Here is a 14,454-nt window from a genome sequence, read left to right on the forward strand (position 1 = left end):
CTCACCTGTAGTCCAGCGAAGTAAAAAGAGGGCCAGATAGCTTCTCAGTAGCTATCTTTATACCTGTGTGCTGCTGCCATTCTGTCTGGAAAAATTCCCGCCTAAAGTTCCAGTATACAAACAAAAGGACTGTGATTGGTTGCTGAATTGCTTGTTTAAACATAGCCAGCCATAATCGGCCTTGGGTCAAGTGGGCAACTCCTGACCTCCCTGGTTTGATTGACAGGTCTTTCATGCTCCTGCCGTTCTGTCTGGCCAGTACACAAAAAAAGGACTGTGATTGGCTGCTGAATCATAGCCAGCCATAATCGGCCTTGGGTCAAGTGGGCAACTCCTGACCTCCCTGGTTTGATTGACAGGTCTTTCATGCTCCTGCCATTCTGTCTGGCCAGTACACAAAAAAAGGACTGTGATTGGTTGCTGAATCATAGCCAGCCATAACAACCTGTCTCTGTGGCCTCGGGTCAAGTGGGCAACTCCTCACCTCCCTGGTTTGATTGACAGGTCTTTCACACAAACACATTGGCCCAGTAATTCGGGTCCAAATGCGTGAGTATGGTCTGGGTACTCACGCATCTGGCCGGTGGAAATGCCGGCGTTCAGGAAGCACCGCGCATGCGGGGAACGCCGGCATTTCCAGTCCTCTGAACGAAGGGGTTCAGAGGCACAGCGCGCGCGACTGCACAGGCAGCGCGTGCGCAGTGAAATTCCCTTTTTTTTTCAGAGTTGCGCGTGTGTAAAGGCCTCCGATATTTACACACAGAAAAACCAGACGTAAGTACTTAGTTTTTCAGGTAAGTGGTCTATTAATACAATATAGAATTTTTTTCCCCACAGGTTTGTTATTTTTAAAGAATTTACAGTAAGGTAAGTTTAGTTTTAGCCCCGATTTTTTATAAAATTTTTTTTTCAAATTTTAAAATTATTGTTTAAAATAGTTTTTCATAGTTATTTATGGTTCATTAAAGTAGTGCAATGTTTTTTTTAATTTTCTTTCAGGTTTAAGTAGTGTTTTGGGGCCATGAGTTTTCATGAGTTTGACAGCTCTCACTGTCAAACTTATGAATGAACTTTTGCAACCTCCCATTGGTTGCCCAGTGCCCACGTGATCCCAGCCGGCTCATCGCACTAAGTACGCCGCTGGGTCACGCACGCACAGCGCGGCAGGACCTCAAGCTGGCCAGTCACAGGAATGTCATTGCGGGCCAGATTTCAGAAGTCGGCGCGCCGGGTAAGTCCACCTTGGGGCCTTACACGCGCGGCAATCACCCGAGCCGAATTACTGGGCCATTACAAGCTGCAAACCTCTGTTTGACCGGGCTCAAAAGCACAAGCCTTAATTAAGATGTTCCTTCTCAATGTGTGTGAATACTTCCACGAATTTCCTCGACTCCGTTGTAGTCCAGCCCAGCAGTCTGTCGTGGCTCTGAGCATGCTTCAAAACATTGATCTGACCCAGAGGCAATTCAAAACACATAAATCTTCATCCGCGATGTGGACCAATGTTTCTCTTGTTTTCAGGGAAATTTTGCGAAACTCCTACATTCTTCTGAACTCCAATGAGTAGAGTCCCAATCTACTCAACCTTTCCTCATACGTCCATCCCCTCATCCCCGGGATGAACCGAGTGAACCTTCTTTGTACTGACTCGAGAGCAAGTATGTCTTTTCTTAAGTATGGACACCAAAACTGTATGCAGTATTCCAGGTGCGGTCTCACCAATACCTTGTGCAACTGAAGCAATACCTCCCTATTTTTATATTCTATCCCCCTAGCAATGAAAGCCAACATTCCATTGGCCTTCTTAATCACTTGCTGCACCTGCATTCTAACCTTTTGAGTTTCGTGCACCAGGACCCCCAGATCCCTTTGTACTTCAGTACTTTCCAGTTTCTTGCCATTAAGATAATAACTTGCTCTATGATTTTTCCTGCCAAAGTGCATAACCTCACACTTTCCAGTATTGTATTCCATCTGCCAAATCTCTGCCCACTTACTTAGCCTGTCTATGTCCCCTTGCAGGTTTTTTATGTCCTCCTCACTCACTACTTTCCTTCCCATCTTAGTATCATCTGCAAACTTTGATATGTTACACTCGGTCCCCTCCTCCAAATCGTTAATATAGATTGTAAAGAGTTGGGGACCCAGCACTGACCCCTGCGGAACACCACTAGTTACTGATTGCCAGTCTGAGAATGAACCATTTATCCCAACTCTCTGCCTTCTGTTAGATAGCCAATCCTCTATCCATGCCAGAATATTACCCCCAATCCCGTGATTTTTTATCTTAAGCAATAATCTTTTGTGTGGCACCTTGTCAAATGCCTTTTGGAAGTCTAAATACGCTACGTCCACTGGTTCCCCTTTATCCACCCTATATGTTACTTCCTCAAAGAACTCCAGCAAATTTGTCAAACATGACTTCCCCTTCATAAAACCATGCTGACTTTGTCCTATTAAGTTATGATTATCCAAATGTCCTGTTACTGTCTCCTTAATAATGGACTCCAAAATTTTACCTACCACAGATGTTAGGCTAACCGGTCTATAGTTTCCAGCCTTCTGTCTACTGCCCTTTTTAAATAAGGGTGTTACATTAGCAGTTTTCCAGTCTGCCGGGACCTTTGCCGAGTCCAGGGAGTTTTGGAAAAGTATTACCAATGCATCCACAATCCCTACCGCCACTTCCCTCAAGACCCTAGGATGTAAGCCATCCGGTCCAGTTGATTTATCCGCCTTGAGTCCCATTATTTTACCGAGTACCACTTCCTTAGTGATTTTGATCGTGTTTAGCTCCTCCCCCCCCTATAGCCCCCTGTTTGTCCAGTGTTGGGATATTCTTAGTGTCCTCTACTGTAAAGACTGATACAAAATATTCATTCAGTGTTTTTGCCATCTCCATATTTCCCACCATTAATTTCCCGGTCTCATCCTCTAAGGGACCAACATTTACTTTAGCCACCCTTTTTCTTTTTATATAACTATAAAAACTCTTACTATCTGTTTTTATATTTTTTGCTAATTTACTTTCATAATCTATCTTCCCTTTCTTAATCAATCTTTTTGTTATTTTTTGCTGTCTTTTAAAGTTTTCCCAATCCTCTATCGTCCCACTAGATTTGGCTACCTTATATGCCCTTGTTTTTAGTCGAATACTATCCTTAATTTACAAAATCAAAAAATCAAATCAACTTTTATTGTCATTGTTAGTGCACAAGTGCAGTACAACGAAATGTAGGCTTGCGGCTCCCGAGAGTGTACATTTGGATTAAGACATTTAAACATTCAACATACATTTGGCTTGTAGTATATTAACATAAACATAACTATAATAAAGTGCATTGGCAGATGTGCAGGCTTTAGAGTTTATTTGTGGAGTTCAGTAGGATGACAGCCCTGGGAAAGAAGCTGTTCCTAAATCTGGTCGTACGGGTGCGAATGCATCTGTAGCGTCTCCCAGATGGCAGGAGGGCGAACAGACTGTGGCTGGGGTGGGTAGGGTCTTTGATGATGGACCGTGACCTCCGTAGACAGCGTTTCTGGTATATGTGCTCTATGGTCGGTAGCCGGGTGCCGGTAATGCGTTGGGCAGTTTTGACTACCCGCTGCAGGGCTTTCCGGTCATAGTAGCTACAGCTGCCATACCATACTGTGATACAGTTTGTCAGGATGCTCTCTATAGTGCAGCAGTAAAAGTTAGAGAGGATCAGGGGTGACAGGTTACATCTCTTCAGCCTCCTTAGGAAATATAGGCGCTGCTGGGCCTTCTTCACCAGAGAGGAGGTATTGAGGGACCAGGAGAGGTCTTCCGTGATGTGGACTCCGAGGAACTTAAAGCTTAGCCACGGATGGCTGTCTTTTCTTTTACACCCTTTTCTTCTCAGTGGAATATATATTTTTTGGAAGTTGTAAAATAACTCCTTAAATGTACACCACTGATCATGTATCGTCTTACCCTTTAATCTATTTTCCCAATCCACTCTACTCAATTCCGCTCTCATACCTTCATAGTCTCCTTTATTCAAGCTTAGCACGCTTGTTTGAGATCCAACCTTCTCACCCTCTAATTGAATATGGAATTCAACCATGTTATGGTCACTCATTCCAAGGGGATCCTTTACTTGGACATTTTTAATTGATCCTGTCTCGTTACACAGGACCAGATCTAAGGTTGCTTGCCCCCTGGTCGGTTCAGTTACATACTGCTCAAGAAACCCATCCCTAATACACTCAATGAACTCATCCTCAAGGCAGCCCTGCCCAATTTGATTTGTCCAATTAATATGATAGTTAAAATCCCCCATAATTATAGATGTTCCCTCATTACAAGCCTCAACTATTTCCTGATTGATACTCCGTCCAACAGAGTTGCAACTGTTCGGAGGCCTATAGACTACGCCCACTAGTGTTTTTTTCCCCTTATTATTCCTTATCTCCACCCAAACTGTTTCATTATCCTGATCTTTTGACTCAATATCATTTCTCTGTATTACAGTGATTCCTTCCTTTATTAACATAGCCACCCCACCTCCCCTTCCTTCCTGCCTGTCCTTCCTGATCGTTAAATAACCTGGTATGTTTAATTCCCAGGCATTGTCACCCTGCAGCCATGTTTCTGTAATGGCCACTAGATCATACCCATATGTAGTTATTTGTGCCATTAACTCATCTATTTTGTTACGAATGCTACGTGCATTCAGATAGAGAACTTTCAAATATGTTTTGTGACACTTAGTTCCTGCTTTTGCCCTTTTTATTACTTTACCTTTTACTCCATACCTTCTGCCCCTTCCTGACACGCTCTGGTTTTTAATTTCCCCACTGCTACCTAAGTCTATGACCTTCTCTGTTGTCATTTTTATTATTTGCTCTCTAGGAACCTCCCCCCCCACTAGTTAGTTTAAAGCCCTCTCTACAGCCCTAGTTATATGATCCGCCAGGACTCTAGTCCCAGCACTGGCCAAGTGAAGCCCGTCCCAACGGAACAGCTCCCTCCTGCCCCAGTACTGGTGCCAGTGTCCCAGGAAGCAAAACCCATTTCTCCCACACCAGTCTTTGAGCCACGCATTTAGCTCTCTAATTTTATTTGTCCTAGCCAAATTCGCTCGTGGCTCAGGTAATATTATTACCCTTGAGGTTCTGTTTTTCAATTTAACCCCTAGCTGCTCATACTCCTTTAACAGAACCGGCTTCCTAGTCCTATCTACGTCGTTTGTACCAACATGGACCACGACAACTGGATTCACCCCCTCCCACTGCAAGTTTCTTTCCAGCCCAGAGGAGATGTCCTTAACCCTGGCACCAGGTAGGCAACACAGCCTTCGGGACTCTCACTCTCGGCTGCAGAGAACTCTATCTATCCCCCTAATAATACTATCCCCTACCACTACAACATTTCTATTTACTCCCCCCTCTTGAATGGCCCCCCGTTCCATGGTGCTGTGGCCAGGTTGCTCATCCTCCCTGCAGTCCCTGCTCCCGTCCCCACAGGGAGTAAGAACCTCGAACCTGTTGGTCAAAAGCAAGGGCTGCGGCTCCTCCGGCTCTACCTCCTGGATCCCCGTACCTGCCTCACTCATAGTCACACTGTCCTGTCCCTGACCATGGGCTACATCTGAATTACTTAACTTCATAGGTGTGACCACCTCCTGATACACAGAGTCCAGGTACTTCTCCCCCTCCCTGATGTGTCGCAGTGTCTGAAGCTCAGACTCCAGCTCATCAACATGGAGCTGGAGTTCCTGTAGCAGCAGACACTTGTCACAGACGTAATCACCGTGAGCCTCAATGGGGTTCACCGGCTCCCACATCTCGCAACAGTAGCACATCACCTGCTCCATTCTATGTAATTAATTAAATGTTTTATTGTTAGTTATGGACACCCTCTGCCCGATTTTAGATGCTAGTATCCCCTTTAATTAATTGGATTTAAATTAACTCAATCCCTCTAGTTACACCAGTTAAATGGTTTACCAATAGTCACTCTGCACCAGAAAGGCCTTATTAACTGCAACCCACAGAGTTAAAGTTTGAAAAGAGCACCTAACACCCAACTTACCCTAACTCACACTTACCCAAACTCACAGCACTCTCTGCTGACCTCGCACTCAGTGCTTGCTCGCACTAGCAATGGTCTTTTTATACTGTTTGTTTGTTTACAGCCAAATGAGTCACCCCTGCTGATTGGTTAGAAAACTGGTTTTCACTGCCTGCTGTGCCAATTTACTCCTACTGCAGTGTAACCTTGTTTTACTCTTCTTAAACCAACAGAATCCCAAATATTTAACTTTTCCCCTTTACTTAAACTGCTTAAGTAATCTTATCAAGAATGATTTAAAGAGAAATAACAATTAAAGAACTCTCACACTTACCCAAACTCACAGCACTCTCTGCTGACCTCGTACTCAGTGCTTGCTCGCACTAGCAATGATGCCTCTCCGCGGATGCTGCCTGGCCTGCTGAGTATTTCCAGCATTTTCTGGTATATAAAAGATGTGTGTATATGTTAGTACTTTAAACTATGTGTTGTTAATAGGCAATCTCTATTTTCTCATCAATGTAATTAAATTCAAGGATACACTGCTCTATATCCTTTACATGTGAAACTGGATGGACGTCGGAGAGCATTACTATCTATCCACAAACAATTTAAAATATGCATTTCCTTAGTAATTCATTCTGCTCTGTAAAATAATTTCAGTGACAACAGTTGAAAGAAAGTTTTTTTCTTTACTTTTAAATTAATTGTTAAATTCACTGTGACATTACCTAAGATTTTGCTTCCAAATGCATTTTGATCCCAAGGTTTGGAATCAGTGTTGTTTTTCTAACAGTGAATTAACATACGCATTGATCATAATTTGGAAAAAAATCTTCGGCATTCATTCAAACAATACATAAAATAAGAAATTTCCTCCAGACCAGTTTGGGCAATTTAAGAAGAATTGCAAACAGGGTATCAAGTGATCGCGCTCATTCACATTCTGTTGAATCATCGGGCAGGGATTTCCTTTGAGCTGTTCCCACTCTGCCACCGTAACTTCAGTAGAAATGAGCTGAAAGCTCCATTTACCTATGTAAATGTGGTCTTCGCTGCACTTCCAGCAAAGTTATGGCGGTGAAACGAGAGCAACTGCAAAGAAATTCCTGACTATAGCCTTAATTTGAGACAGTCCTTAGTTTGTAGGAGAGTTCCCCAGAGACAGTGATAGAATGAGGTTATAATATTCAAACAGGCCATTCAGCCCAACCAGTCTGTGCTGGCGTTTACTCTCCACATGAGCAAATCACATATACCCACCCTATTACCATATCCTTCAATACCTTTTCCTTCATCCACCTGTCCAATTGAATCTTGAATGCCGACATAGTTTCTAGCTCAACCACTAAGCCTGGAAGTGAATTCCAAAGCCTCACAACACTCCATTGTACATTCCTCCTGTTCTCTGCTCTAAATCTCATTCATGACCCCTCAATTACTGGAAGCAGTCTTCTTCTATCTACCCTGTCCTATCCTTTCATAATTTTAAACACTTTGATTATATTGCCCTGTAATCTGTATTGTTCTAATTGAGCTGACCACTCATTCCATGGTTGACTGCATAGTGTCGATTCCATGCACGAAGACCACATACAAGTTGGAACTGGACCGTCCGTGATCTCTGCCATTGTGCACATGCTTGCTGCCAGGCAGTCAGAGCACTTAAAAGTTCCCTGTGTACAAGCTTGTGTAGGCTGGGCCCCCAAGGTTGAAATCTGTGACCTCTGGAGCAGGGCAAGGATGCGAGTTCACGCTGTGGGGAGCTAGCTCCTTGGCCATGCTATCCCCCTGCCTATGTTCCTGTGCAGGGTGATGCTCCCAATGCAGACCCCTCTAGTCCTCTAAACTATGCGTGTTGCCAGTCTTTCTCCTGGTGTTTGCTAAGGTAAGGTTGATTGGCACTACATTTTCAGGAGTGTTGCCCTCCTCTTCCTCTGTTCTCTCAGGGCACTCTTGAGTTTCATAACTTGAAATAGAAGAGATGGACAAGGGTTAGCAGTTAGCGGCAAGGATAAACAGAGACAAATGAATGACTGCGCAAAGCAGCTGCACTTTCTTACGCAAAGTATATTGGGAGACAGAGCAGTGAGAAGGTAAAAAGAGGGTAAGATGTGAAGAAACCCTGTGGGTCACGTTCTGCAACCTTGTCAGTTTTTATGCTCCCTGCCGACAATGCGAAGCATCCACTCCTCGAGTGGGGATAGGATGAGGCCTCGCCCTTCTCTGGTCCTCATCTGCTCCCACATATTGTGTGTCAGCTTGTCCTGCAAGAAATAAGGGAGAGTGTTAGTTGTGGCCTAGTGCGATGTTTTGAGGATGTGCATGTCAGTGTAGAGTAGTGTGAAGGTTGTGTAAAAGATTACAGAGACATGGGAGGTGAGGGAATTAATAATGACGACAGTAGGAGCTGCAGAGTGTGGCAGTAGCAGCAGAAGCAGCTGGGGTGAAATGTGGTAGCAGTAATTAGATGAGAGTGAAGGGAATCAGGGGTGGGAAGGCTTGAGAATATGTAGCTGTCTCAATCAAGCAGCAACTCAGCCCTCCCCACCCTATCAGGTGAACAGCCAAATAGAAACCTGAGTAGAGCTGACAGCTGGCCTCTTTTAATGTAATTAGGATGGGTGACCGATATGGCATGGTCTGTGCATCCATATGAATGGGCGCATGTAGTGCTGACTAAGCCCAATTCATGCATATATTCAAGCTCGAACCAATCTCTCGGCCAAGGGCTGGAAAACATTTTTTTTGTAACATTGGAGTCGATTTTCACCTTACCCCCCGGCGGAAAACTGGTATTGTGGATGGGCTGACTGTTATAAAAAAAACATACAATTTTGATTTCCATTGATTTCCTCATTTTTATAACGGGCAACTGATCTGCATCGCTAGTTTTATGCTCGGGTAGCAAGTTGAAAATCTATCCTCGGATGGCATGTTGAAAAACTATTCCATTATTTTAAATCATGCTAATCAATGCAAGTAATTTTAATTGCTGTTGTTGAAATGGATTGAAAAACTGAACAAAAACAAAAGCAGGAAAAGTCACCATTGTATATGTTACCTGATGCTAATTTCACTACTTCTTAAACATATTTCAGATGCAGAAGATACTTCCAATTGTAGAAATGGAAAATCAGATCTTGACCCTTGTCACAAACTAAAAGGTATATAAAAGATGTATGTATATGTTAGTACTTTAAACTATGTGTCATTAATGGGCAATCTCTCTATTTTCTAGTCAATGTAATTATATTCAAGGAGACACTGCTCTATATCCTTTATATGTGCACCTGGATGGGCATTGGAGAGCATTGCTATCTATCCACAAACAATTTAAAATATGGATTTCTTAGTAATTCATTCTGCTCTGTAAAATTATTTCAGTGACAACAGTTGAAAGAAAGTTTTTTTCCTTTAATTTTAAATTAATTTTTGCATTCACTATGACATTACCTAAAACCTGTATTTTGATCCAATTGTTTGGAATCAGTGTTGTTTTCATCATAGCCCTGATCTCCTGACTGCCATCTGTCCAGTCTCCCTGTGCCTTCAAATAATTTGGGCACAGCAGATTGGCACAAAATGAAGGCATCATTAGAAATATTTCCAGGTATTGGGCACTGACTTTCATGATAATATTTTCTGTGGTACAATAATGCTTGCATATTAATGGAATAGAAATCATTTCCATTCATGTCGGCCATGGTGTTAATGTAGTCACGTAGGTCCATGTACTCAGGCACCCCTCCAACCAGTAAACAATACCTGACCGGTCCAGCTAATGCCTAAATCCACACAGAAACTAATGAAGATGTTACCCCATGCATGCAAGCATTTTTCATTTGCTCATTGCATCTATAGACAGCAGACCAAGTGATCTGTCATAGATCCCCTGAGGTGACTTAGAAGGAGCAAACTGTATAAAAGCTGAATGCAGTTTTGACTTTTGCAGTTATGTGAATAGTCATTTTGTAAAAGTTATCTGCAGTTTGCTAGGAACAGATGGTACAGCACAGTATACCATCTGTTCCTAGCAAACAGTGACCCCGAGCTTCCGGTCGCCTGTCATTTTAATTCACCGCTCCATTCCCACTCGGACCTCACCGTCCTTGGCCTCTTGTATTGTTCCACGGAAGCTCAACGTAAACTCGAGGAACAGCACCTCATCTTCCGATTAGGCACTCTGCAGCCTTCCGGACTCAATATCGAGTTCAATAATTTCAGATCATAAGCTCGGCCCCCATTTCATTTTCTCTTGTAATTGTTCCACTCCTTTCCCCCCCCCCCTTTCCTTTTGTTTCTCTCTCACACCTGGCAGCTATCTTTTGCCCTGCCAGTACACTTTACACCTAATCCCAGCCTATTACCATCGCGTCTAGCTTCTAATCTCTTTTACTTCTTTTGTTTCTTTTATTCTTTTGTCCGATCGCAGCCCTGCCTTCGATCTAGTTTCTTTTCTTTCCAGTTTTGAAGAAGGGTTCAACCCGAAACGTCAACTCAAATTTCTCTCCACGGATGTTGCCTGACCTGCTGAGTTTTTCCAGCATTTTCTGTTGTTATTTTAGCACAGTAACAGCCTTGTTTGTGAAATGGAGGCAACCTTCTCAGCAGTACGACCAGCTGTAGCCCCTCCATAGCTACTTCCTCGAATGGTGCTGTTTGGAATCGGCCTCACTACAGGCATTTAAACTCATGAATAGCATTATCCCCTTAAAGTCAACCAGCAGCCCTTGAAAAGCTACTGGTGCTGTCTGCTATGCCACTTGACCTCTGCAGGATCCCAGCTCATCACATGCTGGACACTAGTAATGTCACAATAATGTGGCAATGAGCTGACCTTACATTATAGTGTGAGGTCAGCAACTTGTGTTAAAGATGAGCACTGTGAACAAGAAGACGTGGTTCCTGTGCCTCTGTGCTGGGACCACATTATCTGCTCCATTGTTTTATTGTCCTTTTTTACCTTTTTAGAGTGTTGAATTTTATTTACAATATTGGCAGGAAATATATTTAGATGTAGATATATTGACTAATCCAGGAGATTTGTTTCTGCTTAATAATGCACACCGTTGTTATCCTTCAAAGCTTTTGGTTCTTTCACTGATACTATTCAAGAGGAATTCCTGTCTATTCAGAAAGGTAAACATTCATGAGATATTTTATCATTTCTTCCATTCTTTTTCACTTCATTACTTTTTTTTAAAATTGTTCTTATCAGTTATCATTAGACTTTGAATTCCTACTAAATTAGTTGTTGCTGCCAACTGTAAGTATGGAGCTGTGGCTGCAACCGTAACAAATTATCATTTCCTGTCTTCTTCAACCTCTCTATGGCATTTGATACAGTTGACCACTCCATCTTCCTTCACCACAGCCCTTCCAAGGTTCTTCTCCTGACTGTCCCAACATACCCAGCACATCTCCTGCAATTGCTCATGTTCCCAACCCTACATGGTCACCTTGAAAATGCCCCTAGATTCCATTCCTCGCCTATATGTTATCCCCCAGCAACATCACCTCTCTGCCACTGCTCTGAACACTGCTTAGTCATTAGCAAGTGATGGATGTGCCAGGATATTCCCCAACACAATATTGACAAAACCTGAGCCATCCTGTTTGTCTCACATAAAAACTGCTCATTCTGGATCCAGATACCATCCCCCTTGCCCAGCTGAACCTTATGGTACACACCCTTTTGACCCTGAATTCAGCTTTAACCCAATACCCCATCATCAAAAAGACTATTAATTTCCACAGGATCCCCACTCTCCTATCAGCCATGTCCTCTCCCAACAGATTGAACTCAAAATACTCAATAGTGTTTACAAATTCCTCCACAGTCTCATCCCACCCTACCTCTGTAACCTCCAACCCTATGTGTTAGCATGCATCCTTCACTCTTCCAACTGTGGCCTCCAATCCTCCATCTGCTCCATTACAGTGGCAGAGCCTCCAGCTGCTTTGACCCTACACTCTGGAATTGTTCCCTGTATACCTTCATGTTGATACTTTACTTCCCACCTTTAAAAGCCACCTCAAACCTATACTATAGTGTACAACTCTAAATTTAGGTGTAAATGTCTATATAACCTAATTTTTCTAAAGCTATCACCTGAAAGGGTGGTGGAAGCAGATTCAATAGCGACTCTCAAAAGAGAAACTGGATAAATACTTCAAAAGGAAAAAAATTTGCAGAGCTGTGGAGAAATAGCAGGGAGTATGACTAATTGGATAGTTGTTTCCAAAGAAGCACGATAGGCCGAATGGCCTCCTTCTGTGCTGTACGATTCAATGCTAATTTTTTTCATTTCCTGGCCGCGAAATTCAGCTCCTTAGTGCCGGTAGTTTTGGCCAGTTTTTGTAAAAAAAATGCATCTGTCTCGCTTCCGCCCTCCTCCGCCACAGCCTGCACTGTGTGCCATCTTGGTGAGGGTGATAGCGTGGGTGGTACGTGCGTGCGCCGGCAGTATGCAGAGTAGGCAGATCATGATGTCAATCAGTGTGTAGTCAATCAGTGCTGACTTGATTTTCGACTTTGCCGTTCCATTCAACGCTCTCTCCTAAACAAGCACAGTTGAACATGCATTCAGCTGCATGAGCACAACTTGCAGGTAAGTTTACTGTTGCTTTTGTACTGGCTCTTGCAAGGTTTGAAGGAATACTGGGGGCTTGATTTTGTTACTGGGGCGGGCTGGGGTCGTGTAATCCGCTTTTCATGTTAGCCACCCGATTCTAAATCGATGTGGGAGAATGATGCGATTTTAACTTAAGTGGGCAGTTGAGTTCCAGAGTGTGGGAACTCATGGCCCAATTAGTTTTTTCAGTCTGAAACTCGCCTCCGATGATGTCATCATTGCTGCTGCATTTAAGGTCTGCAACAAGCCTTGCTTCTTCTGCAGACTGCCAACCTTTTGGCCTTTCATGTTAGAGGGACCTGGAGGCAGAATGACCAGCGAGAGACCTAGGTCTGCTCCCAGGTTTGATGACATTGCCCTGCAAGCTTTAGTGGAGGGAGCAAGAGCCAATAAAGAGGTGCTCTTCCCTTCTTCAGGGAGGAAGAAGCCTCCCCAGCAGACCAAGGCTGTGTGGATCCAGGTGGCCCAGGAGGTCAACTCTTTGTCAATAACCCGCAGAACCTGGCTTCAGTGCAGGAAGAGGTTTCATGACCTTCTGCGCACTGGAAAAGTGAGTATGCCTTTCCCATCACCCTCAATCTGATCCCCATTGCCTCTCCTCGCCAGCACTCAGCTTTAGCAATCTCTTCCTCCACATCCCACTTGACACAGACATCCATGCACCCTTACCCATTTCCTCTCTCTCTATGGTCACATTCACCTAACTATTCGACTGTGCAGTCCTCACACTCCCTATCACTGTGATGCTATGAAAACAACTTACAACACACAGGGAGGGCCCTTGGTCTTGCCACCTCACTCCATCTTTGTCTCCTTCTAAGCATCTATGCTATGCTATGGCCAGAGCCCCGAGACCAGAGAGGCAGCGGACCTGCGAGGGATCGCCAGAGGCGGCGGAGCTACTTAAACAGCAGCCCGAGGCAGCGAGGCCCAGAGCCCCGAGAGGCAGCGGACCTGCGAGGGATCACCAGAGGCGGCGGAGCTACTTAAACAGCAGCCCGAGGCAGCGAGGCCCAGAGCCCCGAGACCGGAGAGGCAGCGGACCTGCGAGGGAGCACCAAAGGCGGCAGAGCTACTTAAACAGCAGCCCGAGGCAGCGAGGCCCAGAGCCCCGAGACCGGAGAGGCAGCGGACCTGCGAGGGATCACCAGAGGCCCGACCAATCCAGGTTCCGGGAGAGTGGTAAAAAGTAATCCAAGTGTGACATCAGCAGGAAGCAGGTAAGTGATTGGTTGGTGAGTATTTCTCTCTTTTTTAAACTTTAACTCTGTCTTATAGTTTCTAAGGTCTCTCTGATGTAGCGGGGACTGTTGGAAAACTATTTAACTGTAGTGTAATTCGTGGGATTGATTGATTTAATTTAAACTCAATTAATTAAAGGGTAAGTCATGGCAGGACAGCCCGGCCCCGTGATCTGCTCCTCCTGCGAGATGTGGGAACTCAGGGACACTTCCTGTGTCCCTGACAACTACATGTGCAGGAAGTGCACCCAGCTGCAGCTACTGACAGACCGCATTGCGGCACTGGAGCTGCAATTGGATGCATACTGGAGCGCTCACGATGCTCGGGACATCGTGAATAGCACGTTTACGGAGTTGGACACACCGCAGGTAGAGGTTGGACAGGAAGAAAGGGAACGGGTGACCAACAGGCAGAGTACTAGGTGCAGGCAGGTAGTGCAGGGGTCCCCTGTGGCCATCCCCCTCTCCAACAGATATACCACTTTGAGTACTGTTGGGGGGGATGGCTTATCAGAGGAAGGCAGCAGCAGCCAACTTC

At 44.4% G+C, this 14,454-nt stretch overlaps 1 protein-coding gene across 1 annotated transcript in view; it reads left to right on the plus strand.

Moving 5' to 3' along the window:
- LOC147104264 (uncharacterized) overlaps positions 1–11,193 on the plus strand; it is a 38,649-nt gene extending 27,456 nt beyond the window's left edge. The window contains exons 5-6 of the mRNA XM_085962176.1: positions 9,139–9,204; positions 11,126–11,193. Coding sequence (XP_085818302.1) covers positions 9,139–9,204; positions 11,126–11,193 — 134 coding nt within the window. The remainder of the gene's footprint in view (positions 1–9,138; positions 9,205–11,125) is intronic.
- The last annotated feature ends 3,261 nt before the right edge of the window (positions 11,194–14,454 follow it).

The sequence above is a fragment of the Somniosus microcephalus genome, chromosome 19 (assembly GCF_052327205.1).
Source record: "Somniosus microcephalus isolate GS21.2 chromosome 19, FLI_Smic_1.0, whole genome shotgun sequence".
Taxonomy (NCBI): Eukaryota; Metazoa; Chordata; class Chondrichthyes; order Squaliformes; family Somniosidae; genus Somniosus; species Somniosus microcephalus.